The following is a 16,871-nucleotide window of genomic DNA, read 5'->3' as shown; positions in this document are numbered from 1 at the left end:
TCTATAGATAAAAGGAAATATCTTGACTGACTCATAATCATCCATCCCAAACCGCTAAGGATAGAAACTTGAAATTTGTACAGGATGTTTGCCTTATACTGGAGACATCGTCTAAGAAGGTGATTTTCGAAATTCCACGTCTAAGGGGGTGAAATGGGGATGAAATACTTATGGAAATATGCCGCTATTAAGGCAGTTTTGAAGCTAGAACTATGATAATTGCTATTTGGCTTCTCGGTCAGAAATAAAGAAATACATCTTCAGCATTTTTATGGCAGTTCGATCACTAACGGTGTAAAGCAGTGAGTGAATGTCGTTTTTCGCGCATTATTAAAGTACTAAATTATTAAAATTATTAAAGCACTAATAAAAGATTTTTACATCTATGAAAATTTGTATTTCACTTCCGGGTTAGAAATAAAAAAAATACGTGTTTCAGTGTTTTTGGAAATTCAGCAGCTAAGGGTGTGACAGCTGTGGATGAAAGATTTTATGAAAATATTTCATTACAAAAGAATTTTTAAAGATAGATCTGTGAAAATTTGTACTTGGTTTCTCGTTTGGAAAAAAAGAAATGTACATTTCACTGTTCTTGGGAATTCAACCTTTAAGGGGGATGTAATAGATTCTGACTGATTCACTAACTCATCATCGTCCAGCCCAGAACACGAAGGAAATAAACATAAAATTTCGAAAGGGTGTTGATGTTAGACTGTAGATATCATTTAATAAGGGATTGTTGTAAACTCCAGCCGTAAGGGGGTGAAGTACGGAATGAAAGGATTTTTGAAATAACACTCGAAGGCAAGAAAATTACACACCACGAAGGAATTATCTGAATGGGACGAAAATCGGTATATGTGATGTACATGTACAGACAAACAAAAGATTACACTTTCAAAAAATTAGATAATTTATTCATGAGAAAGGGCTTCATAAATTGGGCAAGTCAATAACGCATTGGTTCACCTCTGGCACTTTTGCAAGCAGTTATTCTCTTTGCCATTGACTGACAGCGTTTTTGGATGTCTTCCTAAGGGATATCGTGCCAAAGTCTGTCCAAGTGATGTTAAATATAAGTAACACTTCTCCTTCTACCTTCTTTTCGTCGGTTACTGGAAAGGTGGGATACATCCACTATTGTTTGTACCTTTCCCACACTTCCTTAGATAATAAACTAATTTGACTACTAGTGTCTAACAAAAACTCAAACTCCAATCCATCTACATGAAAAAAAAAGCACTCCGTCTTCAGGCCACGAGTGGCCTACCGGAACCATCCGACCGCCGTGTCATCCTCCAGGAAGATGCGGATAGGAGGGGCGTGGGGTCAGTACACCGCTCTCCCGGTCGTTATGATGGTATTCTTGACCGAAGCCGCTACTATTCGGACGAGTAGCTCCTCAATTGGCATCACGAGGCTGAGTGCACCCCGAAAAATGGCAACAGCGCATGGCGGCCTGGATGGTCACCCATCCAAGTGCCGACCACGCCCGACAGCGCTTAACTTCGGTGATCTCACGGGAACCGCAAATGTTCCTCACTCATTGCTTGGCTGTCTCGGTATCTTAAAAAAGCATTCTTATATTCTTGAGTATCGTCACGAGAACAACAATGCATAGGAATGGGCAAATTATCGTCGGATACCTCCTGTATAACCACTCCATTATGCTTATGGCTTGCTCTACCATTACTAACGTGTTCCAAATTATTGCTATTCTTGTTACTATTATCAGTACTATTCATAGTTACAGTTCTCTGTTCACAATTTTGATTTTTCGGTGGACCAGTTCTACGCCCGTTCAAGTCACTTCCATTGCACGGATTCCTCTTATCTCTATTCCTATTTCTATAGTTAACGTAATTCTTATTACAACTACGTGAACCATTATTATTATTACGCCACCTATTATCTCTGGACTTATTTCTAGTTCGTTCTTGGCCTTGTAGACTTCGTCTTACATCTACCCATATAGCAACTCATGTATCATTCCTTTCCCTTGACTAATATAAATAATTCCAATTGGTCCAATAATTCTAACAAGGATTGCGGTTGAGCCCAACGCTTACCTACCAACCGTCCTCTTACTTTATCTGGTAAACGTGTAATCAATATTTCGATTAAGTGCATCTCATTTACTGGTTCGTCTAAATAACGACCGGTTCAAGTAATGTTCGGCGAAGTTGCGGTATCCGCCCCAACTACCAGTATAATGCTGTCGTCCAAACAGTTCTAATCTATACTTCCTCTGAGCATTATCTGACCAATATTTAGATTTAAAAGCTCACCAAAATTCCTACACAGTGTTAAAACGACTTAAATTCAGCATAGCCCAATGTAAGGCATCTTCTTCTAGATGGCTTACTATAAAACGAATGCTTCTTTTACTGTCCCAGGAAGCAGGCAAGGCTCCCTGAAATAAATTTATAAAGATTACTGGATGCACTCATCCTCTTGGGTTAAACTTAGGAAAGTTGCTACTGCCACTTTTAATACCAAGACGTAAGTATTCCACCAAATCACTATGAGTAGTTTCTGTTCTACAGGCACGTCCAATGATAACCTGTGAGTTTAATAACTCAGGAACCGCACTACTATCTTGTGAACGATTGGCTTCACGACTACATGGCGTCTAAGTTACATCCACCTGACTACAACCGGGTTCACACATAGATCAATTCTTCTATCAGTAACACTAACTTCTGATACAGAAGCTGATGTTGGCTTTAACTTCTTTACAACCCAAGTCTGTGTCTTACTGATTTTGTAATCAACAGACTTGCTTAAACCTTTAAGATTCTCCTTTAACTCTTTCTGAGGTTTGTTATGGTCTCCAGCCATTTGATCAGATACATTTTTTAACAATAATTCAGTCAACATTTCCTGAGCCTCTTTCAACTTTTCTGTTTCCTCAGGAAGTGCCGATAACTCCTGATAGTTTTGCTTCAAATTTAATACTCCATTCCTGAATTCTTCGTGCCGTACTTTAACTTACTTTTCAAATCCACTAAACTTTTATTTGTACTATCCTTAACCTCCTTCAAGTCATTGTTTGTATTCCCCTGACCATTCTTAAGCCCTTTCAGATCTTCCCCAAACTTTCTTTAGCTGGCTTAAAGTTGCTCCAAATAACCCTTTAAGTTTTCATCCATTTTGTTATCACTTTAAAAACCAACATGTGACAACAATTATCCTTCAAAGAAACTCCACACTCCCTACACCACAGTTTACCCTGCTAACAAGACGTCCAAGAAACCCTTCTACTTCATACAAACACACAACACACGAACCAAGTTCAATAAAAATAAACGGTTAGTAAAAAAATACCAAATTTTAAGATTTACTTCCTCCTCCAGCTCTATGTTGCGCCTGTATCGACGTCTAGGCTGAAGCAAGGGCTGGGCAGCAGTGTAGGCTCGGCTGCAGTGATGATACTGCTATTGCGATGTCTCGGCTGAAGCGATGTCTCGGCTGAAGCGATGTCTCGGCTGAAGCGATGTCTCGGCTGAAGCGAGGAAATTTCCAAGAGTGTGTGCCTATTGAAGCCGTGGTCTCCAAACGATAGATATCGAACGTGCTATTCTAAATCTATCATGCGACAGTGGTGGCGGGTGTTAGGAGCGTGTTTATAGTGGTCACTACAGCAATGACAAAAGAAGAGTGTTACTAAAATAGTTGTAATTACAAAGGAAATTACTTACCTCACTCGTCGTCGACGTTGTCGTCGTGAGAAAGTCCATATGATACTACGGCAAGCATTCCCTTTTTGCCATAACTTGGATAGACTCTTCCAACATCACGCAAAAATATGGTTAGAGTGTCACATTTTCGACAAAAAATCAAATAATTTTCTACATTGCTTAAGCATGGAATTAGATTCTTCCATGTGACGCCGTTAGCGGAAGAAACGTCTACAATACTAGACATCCCGCTCACTATCGTCATAAATCGTTTGGGTTTTCCTAGCATCTCGCAAAAAATTTATCATAGCGCCCGCCACCACAGTCGCGTGATTGATTTAGAATCGCACGTTCGATATATAGTGTTTGGAGTCCGCATCTTTGCTAGGCAAACAAAATGGTTCAAATGGCTCTGAGCACTATTGGACTTAACTTCTGAGGTCATCAGTCCCCTAGAACTTAGAACTACTTAAACCTATATAACCTAAGGACATCACACACATCCATGCCCGAGGCAGGATTCGAACCTGCGACTGTAGCGGTCGTGCGGTTCCAGACTGTAGCGCCTATAACCGCTCGGTCACTCCGGCCAGCGATAGGCAAACATTCTTGGAAATTACCTGAAGCGATGTCTTGGCTGAAGCGACGTCTCGGCTGAAGAGATGGTTCAGCTGAAGAGAGGTCTGGACTGTGGCGATAGTTCAGCAGCAATGACGATGGGGTTGGATTTCCACTCAGCTCAGCTTAATCTGGTCAGCGAATCTGTACAGAACTTAATCCGTCTCCTAGCAACGGAATCCCGTCAGAGTATCCTCCAATAATGTCAAGACGTGCTACAGACTTCTGTCTACCAGCACACTTCTTGCTATTCAGGATGATCTCAGATTAGGCAAATTCTGACCCAAGGGTCACCACAGACTGTAAAGCGCCCACTGGCGGGACTCAAAACCTAACTCAAAACGACAAGGGATCGTACTGTACCAACGTCGCGATGTAGCTTCCTGCCACACAAAATCTCTTGAGCGAACCAATCGACCACTACAGCAAGAATCAGGTAAAGTTTTTGTATTGACAGTCGATGTTGTGACTGTGGATCGCTATCCGATCACAGAAGATTCTAGTAGTGGCCGAGCGCTTGGCAAACACTTGAAGCCTAGCTTGTACAGTAGTTGAACTCTTAGACAACAATTTGAGGACAAATCAACCATTTGGTGATCAGCAACTGCAACGATAATAAACACTGACGAGACAGCAGAATCAAATGCTAGATAATAACAAACAGCATTTTCAATACACGCAAAATTCGAGGTCGTACAGCAATGCTACTACATCACAAATAGATTCACCGAAATATCCAAATGATACCGACAAGCGCTATCTATCAGCAATGACGAGACTAGCAGAATACAGCGACAACACATGTTATCTCCCTGTCGTCCAAAACAAGACACCAAAATTATCTCAATACGATACCTGTTTATATTATGCCCAGCTAAATCGTAAATCCAGCTCGCAATTCTTCTCATAAGCAACGACTTCCTTCCAACGCAGAACAATCTATTTGGGACCGCCTCGTAACCTTTTAACAACTTTTAACGTTCATCTCAAATATGAAGTGAGTGCAAAGATCGATTCATATTAAACTCGTATTTGGACAACGTTTATATCGGGATGAAGATAACTGAAGTGATAATTCTGTTTCTTTCTGTGTAGTCTAATGTTGATACGTAAATAATAATACGTAATGTATTCCACAGATTAACAGCTACACATTTGTGAGTATGATCGCAAACTTCTCGTAACTATTACAAATAATTTCAGTTCTGATTATCAGTCACTTGGGAATTTTTCTTATGTAAATGTAGTCTTGTTAGCTTTTATCAGTATCGGACTCTTGTGTAGTCTGCGTGGACCAACGCAGTTCAGTGATTTTCACTGAAACCAAAACTTCCTAATACCAATTCGGAGTATGTTACGCAAGAAGCTAGTAATATCTCTGAAACTTAACTCTTTGCTTACGTCGTTTTGTAAGAGTTTTTACAGATTCACCTTTACGTAATAATACTGTTTTCAGAGATTATTCATCACTCAGTTTCAACCAAAATAAGTTTCCCTTGTTCTCTGAAATTAAATATCCTTCAAACACATCACTTTTAGGGTGACACTTGAACTTGCAATCTTGCAACTACAACACAATGAATTACATGCAACAGCTACCAAGTAACCACACGCAAAGGTTTGTTTTGACCAAAGAAAACTCGTCTTACTTTGGGCTAGGATTTCAACACAAGTTCAGATCTCGCAAGTGGTCGAGTGCCAGCAAAGACTACCCCCCCCTCCCCCCCCCCCTTCCACAGAAACGGAAATTCAAGAACAAATAAAAATATAAACAAAAAAATCTCTGCGTCACCGCCTCTTTTGTCTTAAGCTTAATTAACAAGTCAAACAAAACTGAGCCTCTTCAGGCGTTAGCACAACGCGACCCGCTAAAGTTCCCTAAATTAAATCAGGCCACTCGTCGCTTCGCCCTAACCAAGTTTTTGTATATTTACGTGTTGCTTGTAAATGGTTCCTTTCTATTCCCGTCGGTTACCAACTCAACCTATTGGTGCGATCACTCATATCAAGGTGAAACTGTTCGAATATACACGAGCCAATTCTGGATCCGCTGTACGATCGTGGCATCCAAATAACAACAGGGAAAAATGTGTTCGAGGTTTTGCCTTCTCGATACACATCAGTTACTACTAAACCACTCCCTAAAGCAGCTATCAACCCAGTTACCTCCGGACAAGACGCAACCACTAATCATACAAGACGGACAGGATATCGGGTTCTACCGATTCAATAAAAATCATCAAATGCAAATATCTCTCTATAACACGGCTTACGGTGTAACTATCACAGGAAAATAACCACTCTTTCCTCCCGTATTGTCCACAGGACGACAACCAATCGACCGCGCAAAAACACAATTTCGCAGACCAGTGTCAAATCTGCGACTACTTCAAAATTCCGGAAGCTACATATGTTCTGTAGCTCGGCCTTGGGAGGAAGACTACAGTCGCAGCTACGACTATCAACAGGAACATAAATGACAAAGTTGCCACACTGTCTCCGTAAACTGCACAAAATTCTACACTGACTTCACCAGCCAAAACTCCTTCACCTCCCCCAAACCTTAAACAGCAATTGCGGTGCCTGTATACAACACGCAATGGGCCGGTACTATATCCGATCTAGACATACCCCGAGATTGACTTTATCGGTAAGAGGTCTACTGGGGAACTAACTATTTTGACTGTTAAATTATTTATTATTCCTTTTGGCCGACGGCTAACGTAGATAGCGGCCGGCTGCGTCGCGTCACTGATGCAGAATCTCTGGAATCAGCGATGGCGAGTTGTTACATCGCTGAAGAACACACCTTCACCACCTGTTTTCTCTGCGGCACGCTCGGGTCATCTAGAACATGTTTTATCGCCTTTTAATACTCATATATATATATATATATATGTTATTGCCCATTTACCGGATCGGATGATCAGCAATTGCAATGGCGTACGAAACCCATGCTTTTGACTCAGCACAATGTATTTTAGAATTATTAATTTTCGGCTGGTGACGGACAAATACAAGGATACAAGGGAAATGGATTAAATAGACACAGGTCACTTTTGTTTTCATGAAAAGTCCTGAAATCCATCACCTTGAATGTCTCTAATTTTTTTCTCACGCTGGTGCTCTCCATTGTATTAGTTACAAAGGTGACGTAAACTAAACCCCGTCCGAACAGGCTTTGGAAGGCCCAACGGTACCGACCGGCCGCCATGTCATCCTCAATCCATAATCGTCATTGGATGCTGATATGGAAGGGCATGTGGTCAGCACACCGCTCTCCCGGCCGTATGTCAATTTCCGTGACCGGAGCCGCTACTTGTCAATCAAGTAGCTCCTCAGCTTGCGTCACAAGGGCTGAGTGCACCCTGCTTGCCATCAGTGCTCGGCAGACCGAATGGTCACCCATCCAAGTGCTAGCCCAGCCCAACAAAGCTTAACTTCGGTGATGCGACTGGAACCGGTGTTAGCACTTCCGTAAGGCGTTGGCACAGAGGTGACTTGCCCAACTGAAAATCGTTTTACCCTTTTTAAGGCATCCATACAATTCCCTGTTGCATCATAGCTAGTTGTCGTGTAAACAGAAGGTATATTGTAGTAATATTGGCTTCTCTAATATCCTCACCGGCCTCTCTTCCATGGAACAAAATATTCCCATCGATATTGGTTACATCCGATTCCCACACCACCAATCACACATGTTTCTGATTCGAATAATTGAAATAATTTAAAAATACTTCTGTTCCTCAATTTTGATCGAGGTTTTCGGGAATTTTCTCTGAGTTGTCAAGTAAATACGGGAACTGCAAATCCTTTCCTAAATATTCCGAATTGCGATTCCGTCTGCTCCAGACCCAACCTGCTGGTATATTTGACTTAAATAAGTTTTCACTCCAATAGAGAGCTAAACTTTCAAGACTGGCAGTAGCACATTTCCTGAGCCAATAAAATCTTCTCGGCTTACAATCCGCGTCACTTTGAGTGAAACATTCGAGTTACAGCTGTCTCCGCCATCGTCATGAGGAGTAAAGCAGACACTGGTGACGATGGCGCAAACACCCGAATAAAGCTCGTGGCTTTTAATCGAAGTGGCGCTGGTTGTGAGCCGAGAGGACCTTTCGATCAGGTGCGCCACCACGGAACGCTCCGAGGACACAGGTTTTCTTGACATTGATATTTGGATTACGCTTTTCGTATTTTTTATGTTTCAGGTCGTTCCGTGGGGCTTGCGCAGTCTGCTGAACTGGATCAACAACGAATACGACGTCAGAGGAGGGATCTTTGTAACAGGGAACGGTTTTCCAGACGCAGGAGAGCTAGAGGACAGTGGTCGGCAGGAGTACTACAGGGTAAGCGTGAAGGAGAAAAATACCTTTGTCAGTGCCGCGGGTGAGTAGAGAGCTTGTGCGCTGAGACACTTCATTCGTTGTGACAACGCACTGTTCACTGGTAAAGAGGAAACGTAAAGTGATTTCTGTATTCTAAATACACATTTAACGTTAACATGTGCAATGACATTCATTGTGAAAAAGTAGATGCTTAAGAGCTTATCAATCTCGTATATTAAACATAACGGTAAGGGTGTTTTCTGTTTTCTCATTATTTAAGGAAGTTTACGGATACCTCAATATAGGGAGTGAAAAGAAGGTTGTCATTAGACGGACGGTCAATTCCACAGGAGAAACATGAAATCTATATGTGGAGCTATGCTGATATACAGTTGAAATTATTTAATGAAGTGACATTAATCGTAAATCAAGATCAACAGATATGAGAATGAATCTAGCTCGTTCAGTATAACAGTAGATTAAATTAACATGCTCTCCATATCATCTGGTATGTGCCCATCTGCGTACGTCATTTAACAATGTTACAGCGATTAGGCTGGTGTAGCTCTGGATGTTCTATAACTATATTTAGTAGTCCAGCAACGGGCTATCAACAGTATTCGCGGTGTCAGTTCATGAATTTAGACTCTGCCAAACAGTCTATGAATCATGAATCTAGCATCCTAGTACGTATTTGTGTCTCAGTTAATGAAAAGTTTCATTTCTAGAACGAATTTTTCCAGAACGTTTGTGAAGTTTAGATATGAGATACTGCGTATATAAAGCTGTGACGACGGGTCTTGAGTCGTGCTAGGGCAGCTCAGTCAGTGCCCGGAGAAGGCAAAAGTGTCGGGTTCGGTTCCCAGTTCGACATAAAGTTTTAATCTGCCAGAAGCTTCGAAATTGTCGTTATTTATACGGGTTCATTCGAAAGGAACTGCGATACTGACTCATTCATAAGACACAAAAGATCACTTTCACTCTTTTAAGACGAATCCGTGATAATCTTACAAACTTTCAGGGATGATGGGTAAAAATTGCAATTTGAAGTAAAGGACCCTGGTCCGGAAATCATCGAGTGGAAAGTTATTAGCGAAAATCATTCTGATACCTCTGTTATTGGTACCGGCAATGTTGCCGTTACGATTGTAGTGTAGGCAGCTGTCAGAGGTGGTGGTATGGACCAAAACAGGAAAAAAATGTCTACATCTACATCTGCATTTATACTCCGCAAGCCACTCAACGGAGTGTGGCGGAGGGCACTTTACGTGCCACTCTAATTACCTCCTTTTCCTGTTCCACTAGCGTATGGTTCGCGGGAAGAACGACTGTCGGAAAGCCTCCGTGCGCGTTCGAATCTCTCTAATTTTACATTCGTGATCTCCTCAGGGGTATAAGTAGGAGGAAGCAATATATTCGGTATCTCATCCAGAAACGCACCCTCTCGAAACCTGGACAGCAAGCTACACCGCGATGCAGAGCGCCTCTCTTGCAGAGTCTGTCACTTGAGTCTGCTAAACATCTCCGTAACGCTATCACGCTTACCAAATAACCCTGTGACGAAACGCGCCGCTCTTCTTTGGATCTTCTCTATCTCCTCAGTCAACCCGACCTGGTACTGATCCCAGACTGATGAGCAATACTCAAGTACAGGTCGAAAGAGTGTTTTGTAAGCCACCTCCTTTGATAATGGACTACATTTACTAAGGACTCTCCTAATGAATCTCAACCTGGTACCCGCCTTACCAACAATTAATTTTATATGATCATTCCACTTCAAATCGTTCCGTACGCATACTCCCAGACATTTTACAGAAGTAACTGCTACCAGTGTTTCTTCCGCTATCATATAATCATATAATAAAGGATCCTTCTTTCTACGTATTTGCAATAGATTACATTTGTCTATGTTAAGGGTCAGTTGCCACTCCCTGCACCAAGTACCTATCCGCTGCAGATCTTCCTGCATTTCGCTGCAATTTTCTAATGCTGCAACTTCTCTGTATACCACAGCATCATCCGCGAAAAGCCGCATGGAACTTCCGACACTATCTACTAGGTCATTTATATATATTGTGAAAAGCAATGGTCCCATAACACTACGCTGTGGTACGCCAGAGGTTACTTTAACGTCTGTAGACGTCTCTCCATTAAGAACAACATGCTGTGTAAACATGGGGTCTAAAATGCATACCTCAAGAGCTATGGGCATTTGTTCAGTAGAAGAGATGCGCTATATAGCAGATGCTCATGGCCCTTGTGGTATGCTCTTTAGAGCCCATATTTACTAAACATTTTTTTCCTTTCTGTGATTCATACTATAACCTCAGAAAGTTATCTACCCAGAAGGAACGGTAAATATTCGGGGATATGACAGGGACGACTATTCGAAACAAAATGTGGAGACCAAAGTGATTGTAATAGAAGAGACGTGTTTCAAAGTATCGAATGTGTCAAGTACTCATACCTAATCACAGGTGTTGTCCTCAGTGACATGGACTAACGAAACGAAAAGGAAAGTTAGTTCAGTGTTTAACATCCCGTCAACAACTGAGTCATTAGAAACGGAGAGCAAGCTCGCATTAAGGCAGGATCGGCAAAAAGAGTCCATGTACTTTCAAAGACAATTCATAAGCGATGCAGGTAAAACTTATATCTGGATGGTCGGACCGAAGTCTAAGTCGTATTCCTCCTGAATGCGAACGCAATGTGAGAACCACTGCGCCGTCTCGCGTATGAAAGGAAACCAGGATGAATCACTGTTTCTAGTATTCCGATAAGATTTTCACTCAGTGGTACATCGAGACGTCTTAAGGCACTGAGACAGCTAACTACGTTTGCCTCAGCTTCTGTATCGTCTCCATTGACTTTGTCGTCGACGGGACATTAATCACTAGACTTCCCATTTTTTAACCAGGTTTGCGACTGGTTCGAAAATATCGTGCTGGGCACAACTCACATCTTTATGCCAGATGGTGAGTTGCCTACGGGCATTGGCGTAATATTAGGTGCGCGCCTGCGCAGAGTGACAGCATCTTTGTTGTTTGTGTTATACAGGCTTGGCAAAATTAAGCCGGCTCGGAAAATATTAATAAAAGTGAATTGTAACGAAATAAAAGGAGAACTGCCCGTCACCTAAAATACTGGAAACGGTGATTTCGATGCACCAGTAGGTTTCTGCTACTTGTCATCTCATGCGCATCACCCGATTCCTCTGTACCAAGTATTTCACTGTATTACATTTGAGTGACATGCGGCATTATCTGTCAGAAACTCCCAACACATTTTGAAGAGCTGATGCACAATCTCAACACTGTTTTGTGATGCGCAGTGTCTGGTGTTCGTAATGTGAGAAGATACTTTGAACGAACTCTTAGAGCTATGAGGTACGTCCAGGAACTGCTTAATCCGTAAGTGAATTAACTGACAAAAGATGAAAGGCTGTATGGATATTTAAAGCAATACGTAACAACGACACACACCCCCTTGACAACCTTTTCACGAGTGCGTGAGGTGTTCTGTGGGGAGAGGTCAGTCTGGGGCAGCGAAGTCTCCTGGCCACCCAGTTCGCCTGATCTCTCTTCTTGTGATTTTTAACTGTGAGGCAAATTGAAGGATCGCGTTCAATTCTCAGACTCTGTAAGAGCTGCGGCAGAACACTAGAAACGCTATTGCTCCACGGAGCTGCTAGGCATATCACATAGTTCGATAAATCGAACACAGCGCTGCATCGACGGAATAAGTGGAGATATTGTTATACGTGGTACATTAATATGAAAACACATCATTGTGTGGTTGCTTTTTCTCTGCGTCGAACAGTCTTCCAACATACACATCACAGACTTTACGGCTTGATATTTTCTGCACGGTCGTAACTGCCCCACTAAGTGGAATACGCCTGCCGATATAGACTAACTGTTTTGCGTCGACACTCTACCACTTGACCTGCTGCATGAGGGAAAACAACCATTAATGGCTTGCTCATGCCACACATACTTACAGATACCAATAAATCTAAAAACATACGAGTTATGGTCATTAGTCTGCAAAAATATCGTAGATACTGATGTAATGTTATTCAGTGCACCGTCCTCAGTAGAGAAATGTCTTCACTTGTACCGATTACACCCTGTATTTGGGGCATTTTGTTTTCCCCGTCTTGTAGAAGACCGAGTTAGTAGATTTTTGTTAATTGCAATTCAGGTCATTCGCAGATGATGAATTTATTTGTGAAGACATTCTATCCCATAAAATTGAAGTAATCTCCTTCTAGATCAATCTGGTGGCAAAGCTGCCAACTTTATCGCAATGTAGAGAAATGCAAAATAGTGCACTTCCCAGAACGTAAAAAAGGAGTGGTATCCTTTGATTGTCGGCTTAATGAGTTACGACTGTATAGAATCACATCGTACACACAGGGTACATAGGTCAAGGCAGGAGCTGACTGACAGTGCTGAATCAAGTTCAGGCACCTCACAGAAGAACAAACTGAGATTTGACGGGCACGTTTGCGGTAGGACGATAACACGTTGTCCAAGAATATATGGTATGCAACATGCTTAACGGGGAACAGATCAATGACGGAAGTCAGGCGGGAGTGGAAGACAGTTGGATAAGCAAAAAAGTGCAAGACTGGTTCAGTTATAGGAGTAAAGTGGAAGATCATGCTGCACTGAATGAGAATCAAAATCAAAATCACGTAATCAGAACGAGGAGGAATGGGCGACTGAAGAGATATTAGGAGGGAAAAAATGTACTGAACAAAGCCAAATAAATATTAAACAAGAGGTGGAACGCCAATAGAGGCTCAGTTGTGTTATGCAAAGCACATGGTAGGAATCGATTCGTTGGTGGGATACTGGGAAACTGCAGTTTGTCTCTAACGGAGACTGCATACTGAACACTTGTATGGAACACACTAGATTACTGCTCAAGTACGTGGATCATATGTCAGCTCAAACTATTAGCGGTCATGGGGCCTATACAAAGAACCGTCAATCGGACTGTTACAAGCTAGTCTGAGTGGCGAGAGAGCGGAATAGAAGTGCTGAAATATTTCATGTTGCAGGCAGTCGAAGAGGACGCGATACACAGTTTAAGGACTTGCTTCCATGATATCAAACGATTGAAAGCAAATCTGTCTTTTTAACTAATTTTTTGTATCGATTTCAAAACTGTTTTTATTTTTCTTCTATCACGTACAGTTTTTTCATAACGAAATGAAGTTTATCTTATGTTTAATTATAGGAATTTTATTAGGGCAACAAGCTGAATACACGAAAGTACCCTGCTTTTCATATGAGTGTGATAACTGGGAAAATGAAAAGTATTGGACTGCAAAGGTTTGGCCAAATTGGAAACATTTTGTTCCTGGTGCTACAAACACGAACCGCTAATAGGCCAATTACATGCGAAATTGGATCTGATGAAGCAGTTCGCAGGGGTTCTTCCATATGGTAGATCCTGCTTTAAATATCTTCCTATGAAATTTCCCATCAATCAAGAAAAACTGAAAGCTGTCCTTTTGTGGTTAGTCCTCAAAGCACAGATTGATTAAAGGCCTCAAATTTGAGAAAATGATGAATATCACAGAAAAAGGTGCAACGACGTCTATCAAGCCTGTTAGGGAATATGACACCCAGATCATAAGAACAATGTAAAAAATATTTGTTGGAAAATTTCATGTACCGGTATTTGGATTGTAACATAAGCGTAAAGGTCGACTTCTTGTACGCACATACCGACTACTCTCCCTAAAATCTGGGAAATTATAGTGACAAGCAAGGAGACAGTTTCCGCCAGGGCGTTAAGAAGAGGGAGAAGAGATACCAGGGAAGACGGTATAAAAGTATGGTGGCCAGTTGGTTGTTGCGAAGGGACAGTAAAGATGAAGGTTATGTGACAAAAAAAAAATTGACAAAGTTTGAAGATTAAATGTAACAGAGTATCCACTATGTTGTTAAGAGAACTGTTAATGTAGTATTTTCAATATGAGCCTGTAGACAGAAAACAATAATCGTAAAAACGCGGACCTTGATTGAAATTTTAATATTTGTGTTTCTGTTTCTTAAATATTTAAAATATGAGACCTTATTTTGCGAAAGATCCTGATGTGACAGAACGCTGAATTAGGACCAATCCTAGAAAACCTATTTTTAGAAATCATCTTAATAAATGTTAAAATTGCAGGATATATTGTAACATAAACATTGGAGTGATAATGTGTCTCTGCTCGCTCTTTATCTTGGTAAGAAATGAGCCTTGTAAATTGTCGATGGTCAGATAGAGAACAATGACTTACACAAACAGTGACTGAGCCGATTGCGGCAAATATCGGTTTCTTTTGGGATGCCAGTCACACTCACATTCATCGCAGTTTGTATTTTGATAGTAGTAACGGTACCTTTATAAATTTATTTAACTCTAGAATTCACTCACCGGGTATTACACGCTTTGCTAACTTGGAATATTTCGCGTAGGCTTACCTGGCGGAGATACTGAATGCCATACATGAAGATGGTATCAACTTGATTGGTTATACGGGGTGGAGCCTGCTTGACGGTTTCGAGTGGATTAGGGGATACACGTAAGTACCATAAATTATTACATTCTCTTCGTGTTGCAGTCACTTCCTGAGTGGTGCTGTGAAAACTTTGGGTTTGCTGTTAACTGCTGGCAAATAAGTGAAAGCCATACATAGAAATCTGACAGAAATGGTAACTACACTTATAATCGGATAGATGACACTATAAAGGTGTTAGTTATGATAAAATTTTACCTGTGAATTACTACTGAGGAAATACGTATGACTGGGATAGAAACGAAACAATGTTAATTACAATAACATATCTGAAAAGCTAGAATAAACATCAGAGTAAATTGAGGTAAACGACATAATCAGATAATTTATAATGATAATTCGGTGGTGATAAGTAAATTAGCGAAAATAAGGGCCTTCTCGGTGAATTTCACTGACAATTTCTCAAACTGATGATAGTTGTTCGCTCTGACGATAATTTTACTGCTTATCAGCTGACTCTTAAAGCAACAGTCCGATAAATTCCTGAATCGTTATCTTCCAGCGAAATTATTCATATCAACGCTGTTGGTCGCCTTATTGGTCCATTTAGTTTTACCGGTAAATGTGTGTGAAACACGAAGCGTTCCTTATGTCTCAAGTCTATAATCTGTACTGGAATAAATTAGAAAGAAAAAAAGCATTAAAGACAGAAAAATGTCTCAAATGAAAACATCAGGCATTAACAACATGCTAGAAATCGAATGATGCAATGTGCTTCGATGACTGTAGCCATTCGCCAGGGCGTTTAAAATCTCCTGAATAAACATGAGCTTTTTGATTCTGTTGACAATGAACTATGAATTTCGAAGCAGTTAAGTGCAACTGTAGTGAAAGACTATATCTCCATTTCGCGCGGATGGTTACTCATATGGACAACCGTAAAATGTATATCTGTAGAAACTGAAACAGACCTTATTGAGTAGTGTCTTAGCAATCTACTGTGGCCTATACCACAACGCTATGCCTACGACGTGACAGTCTTTTGAAAGTGTTTCTTGTAGATATTTTGAACATAAATATGTTACGCAGTTTTCCATTTTTTTATTTTTTTTATTTTTTTTTCCAGGGTGAAATATGGCTTTTATCAAGTGGACTTCAGTGATCAGAATAGGACCCGAACACCGAAGCCATCAGCAACCATGTTTCAAGAGATCGTAGCGACACGACAGCTTCCTAACCGCGCTGCAAAGCCAGCCTTCACGTAGCGTCCTTTGTGGAAGACTTAGACCGTGGAGAATTTCTCACTGTGTCAACTGTGGATGCTTCTGACGATATAGAGCAGCAGAAACTTAGAAGACTCTATGCTCTTTTATTTTTGTGTATTATATGCATTCCAAGAATGACTGTCCACTAATGCAAATAAAAATACAATGTTATAAGTTCTCTGTTCTACTCCCCACACCTTTGAAATTTAATTACGATACTGTGTTTTAGAATGAAACTGGCTTCTGGTAAGGAAATAGAATCACGACAAAAACTCTAATTTTGTGTCTGCTGTGTTGAACAGTTTTCAGTTACTTCAACACATACGTGGTGTGTAATCAAACAGCCGTGCATAGCTCTTTAATAAAATTACAATTACTGGGTGCTGTAGCTTCAGATCTTAAAGGGAACTTGAGACACTTGTTACATGATAGGTCATGAAATAAAAAGAAAGTGAGTGAG

At 41.0% G+C, this 16,871-nt stretch overlaps 1 protein-coding gene across 1 annotated transcript in view; it reads left to right on the top strand.

Moving 5' to 3' along the window:
• LOC124805443 (myrosinase 1-like) overlaps positions 1–16,411 on the top strand; it is a 92,381-nt gene extending 75,970 nt beyond the window's left edge. Inside the window, exons 9-11 of the mRNA XM_047266005.1 lie at positions 8,510–8,647; positions 15,106–15,212; positions 16,273–16,411. Coding sequence (XP_047121961.1) covers positions 8,510–8,647; positions 15,106–15,212; positions 16,273–16,411 — 384 coding nt within the window. The remainder of the gene's footprint in view (positions 1–8,509; positions 8,648–15,105; positions 15,213–16,272) is intronic.
• The last annotated feature ends 460 nt before the right edge of the window (positions 16,412–16,871 follow it).

The sequence above is a fragment of the Schistocerca piceifrons genome, chromosome 7 (genome assembly GCF_021461385.2).
Source record: "Schistocerca piceifrons isolate TAMUIC-IGC-003096 chromosome 7, iqSchPice1.1, whole genome shotgun sequence".
In the NCBI taxonomy this organism is placed as follows: domain Eukaryota; kingdom Metazoa; phylum Arthropoda; class Insecta; order Orthoptera; family Acrididae; genus Schistocerca; species Schistocerca piceifrons.
Note: the sequence above shows the minus strand (reverse complement) of the source record. Positions and strands in the feature narration are given on the sequence as shown.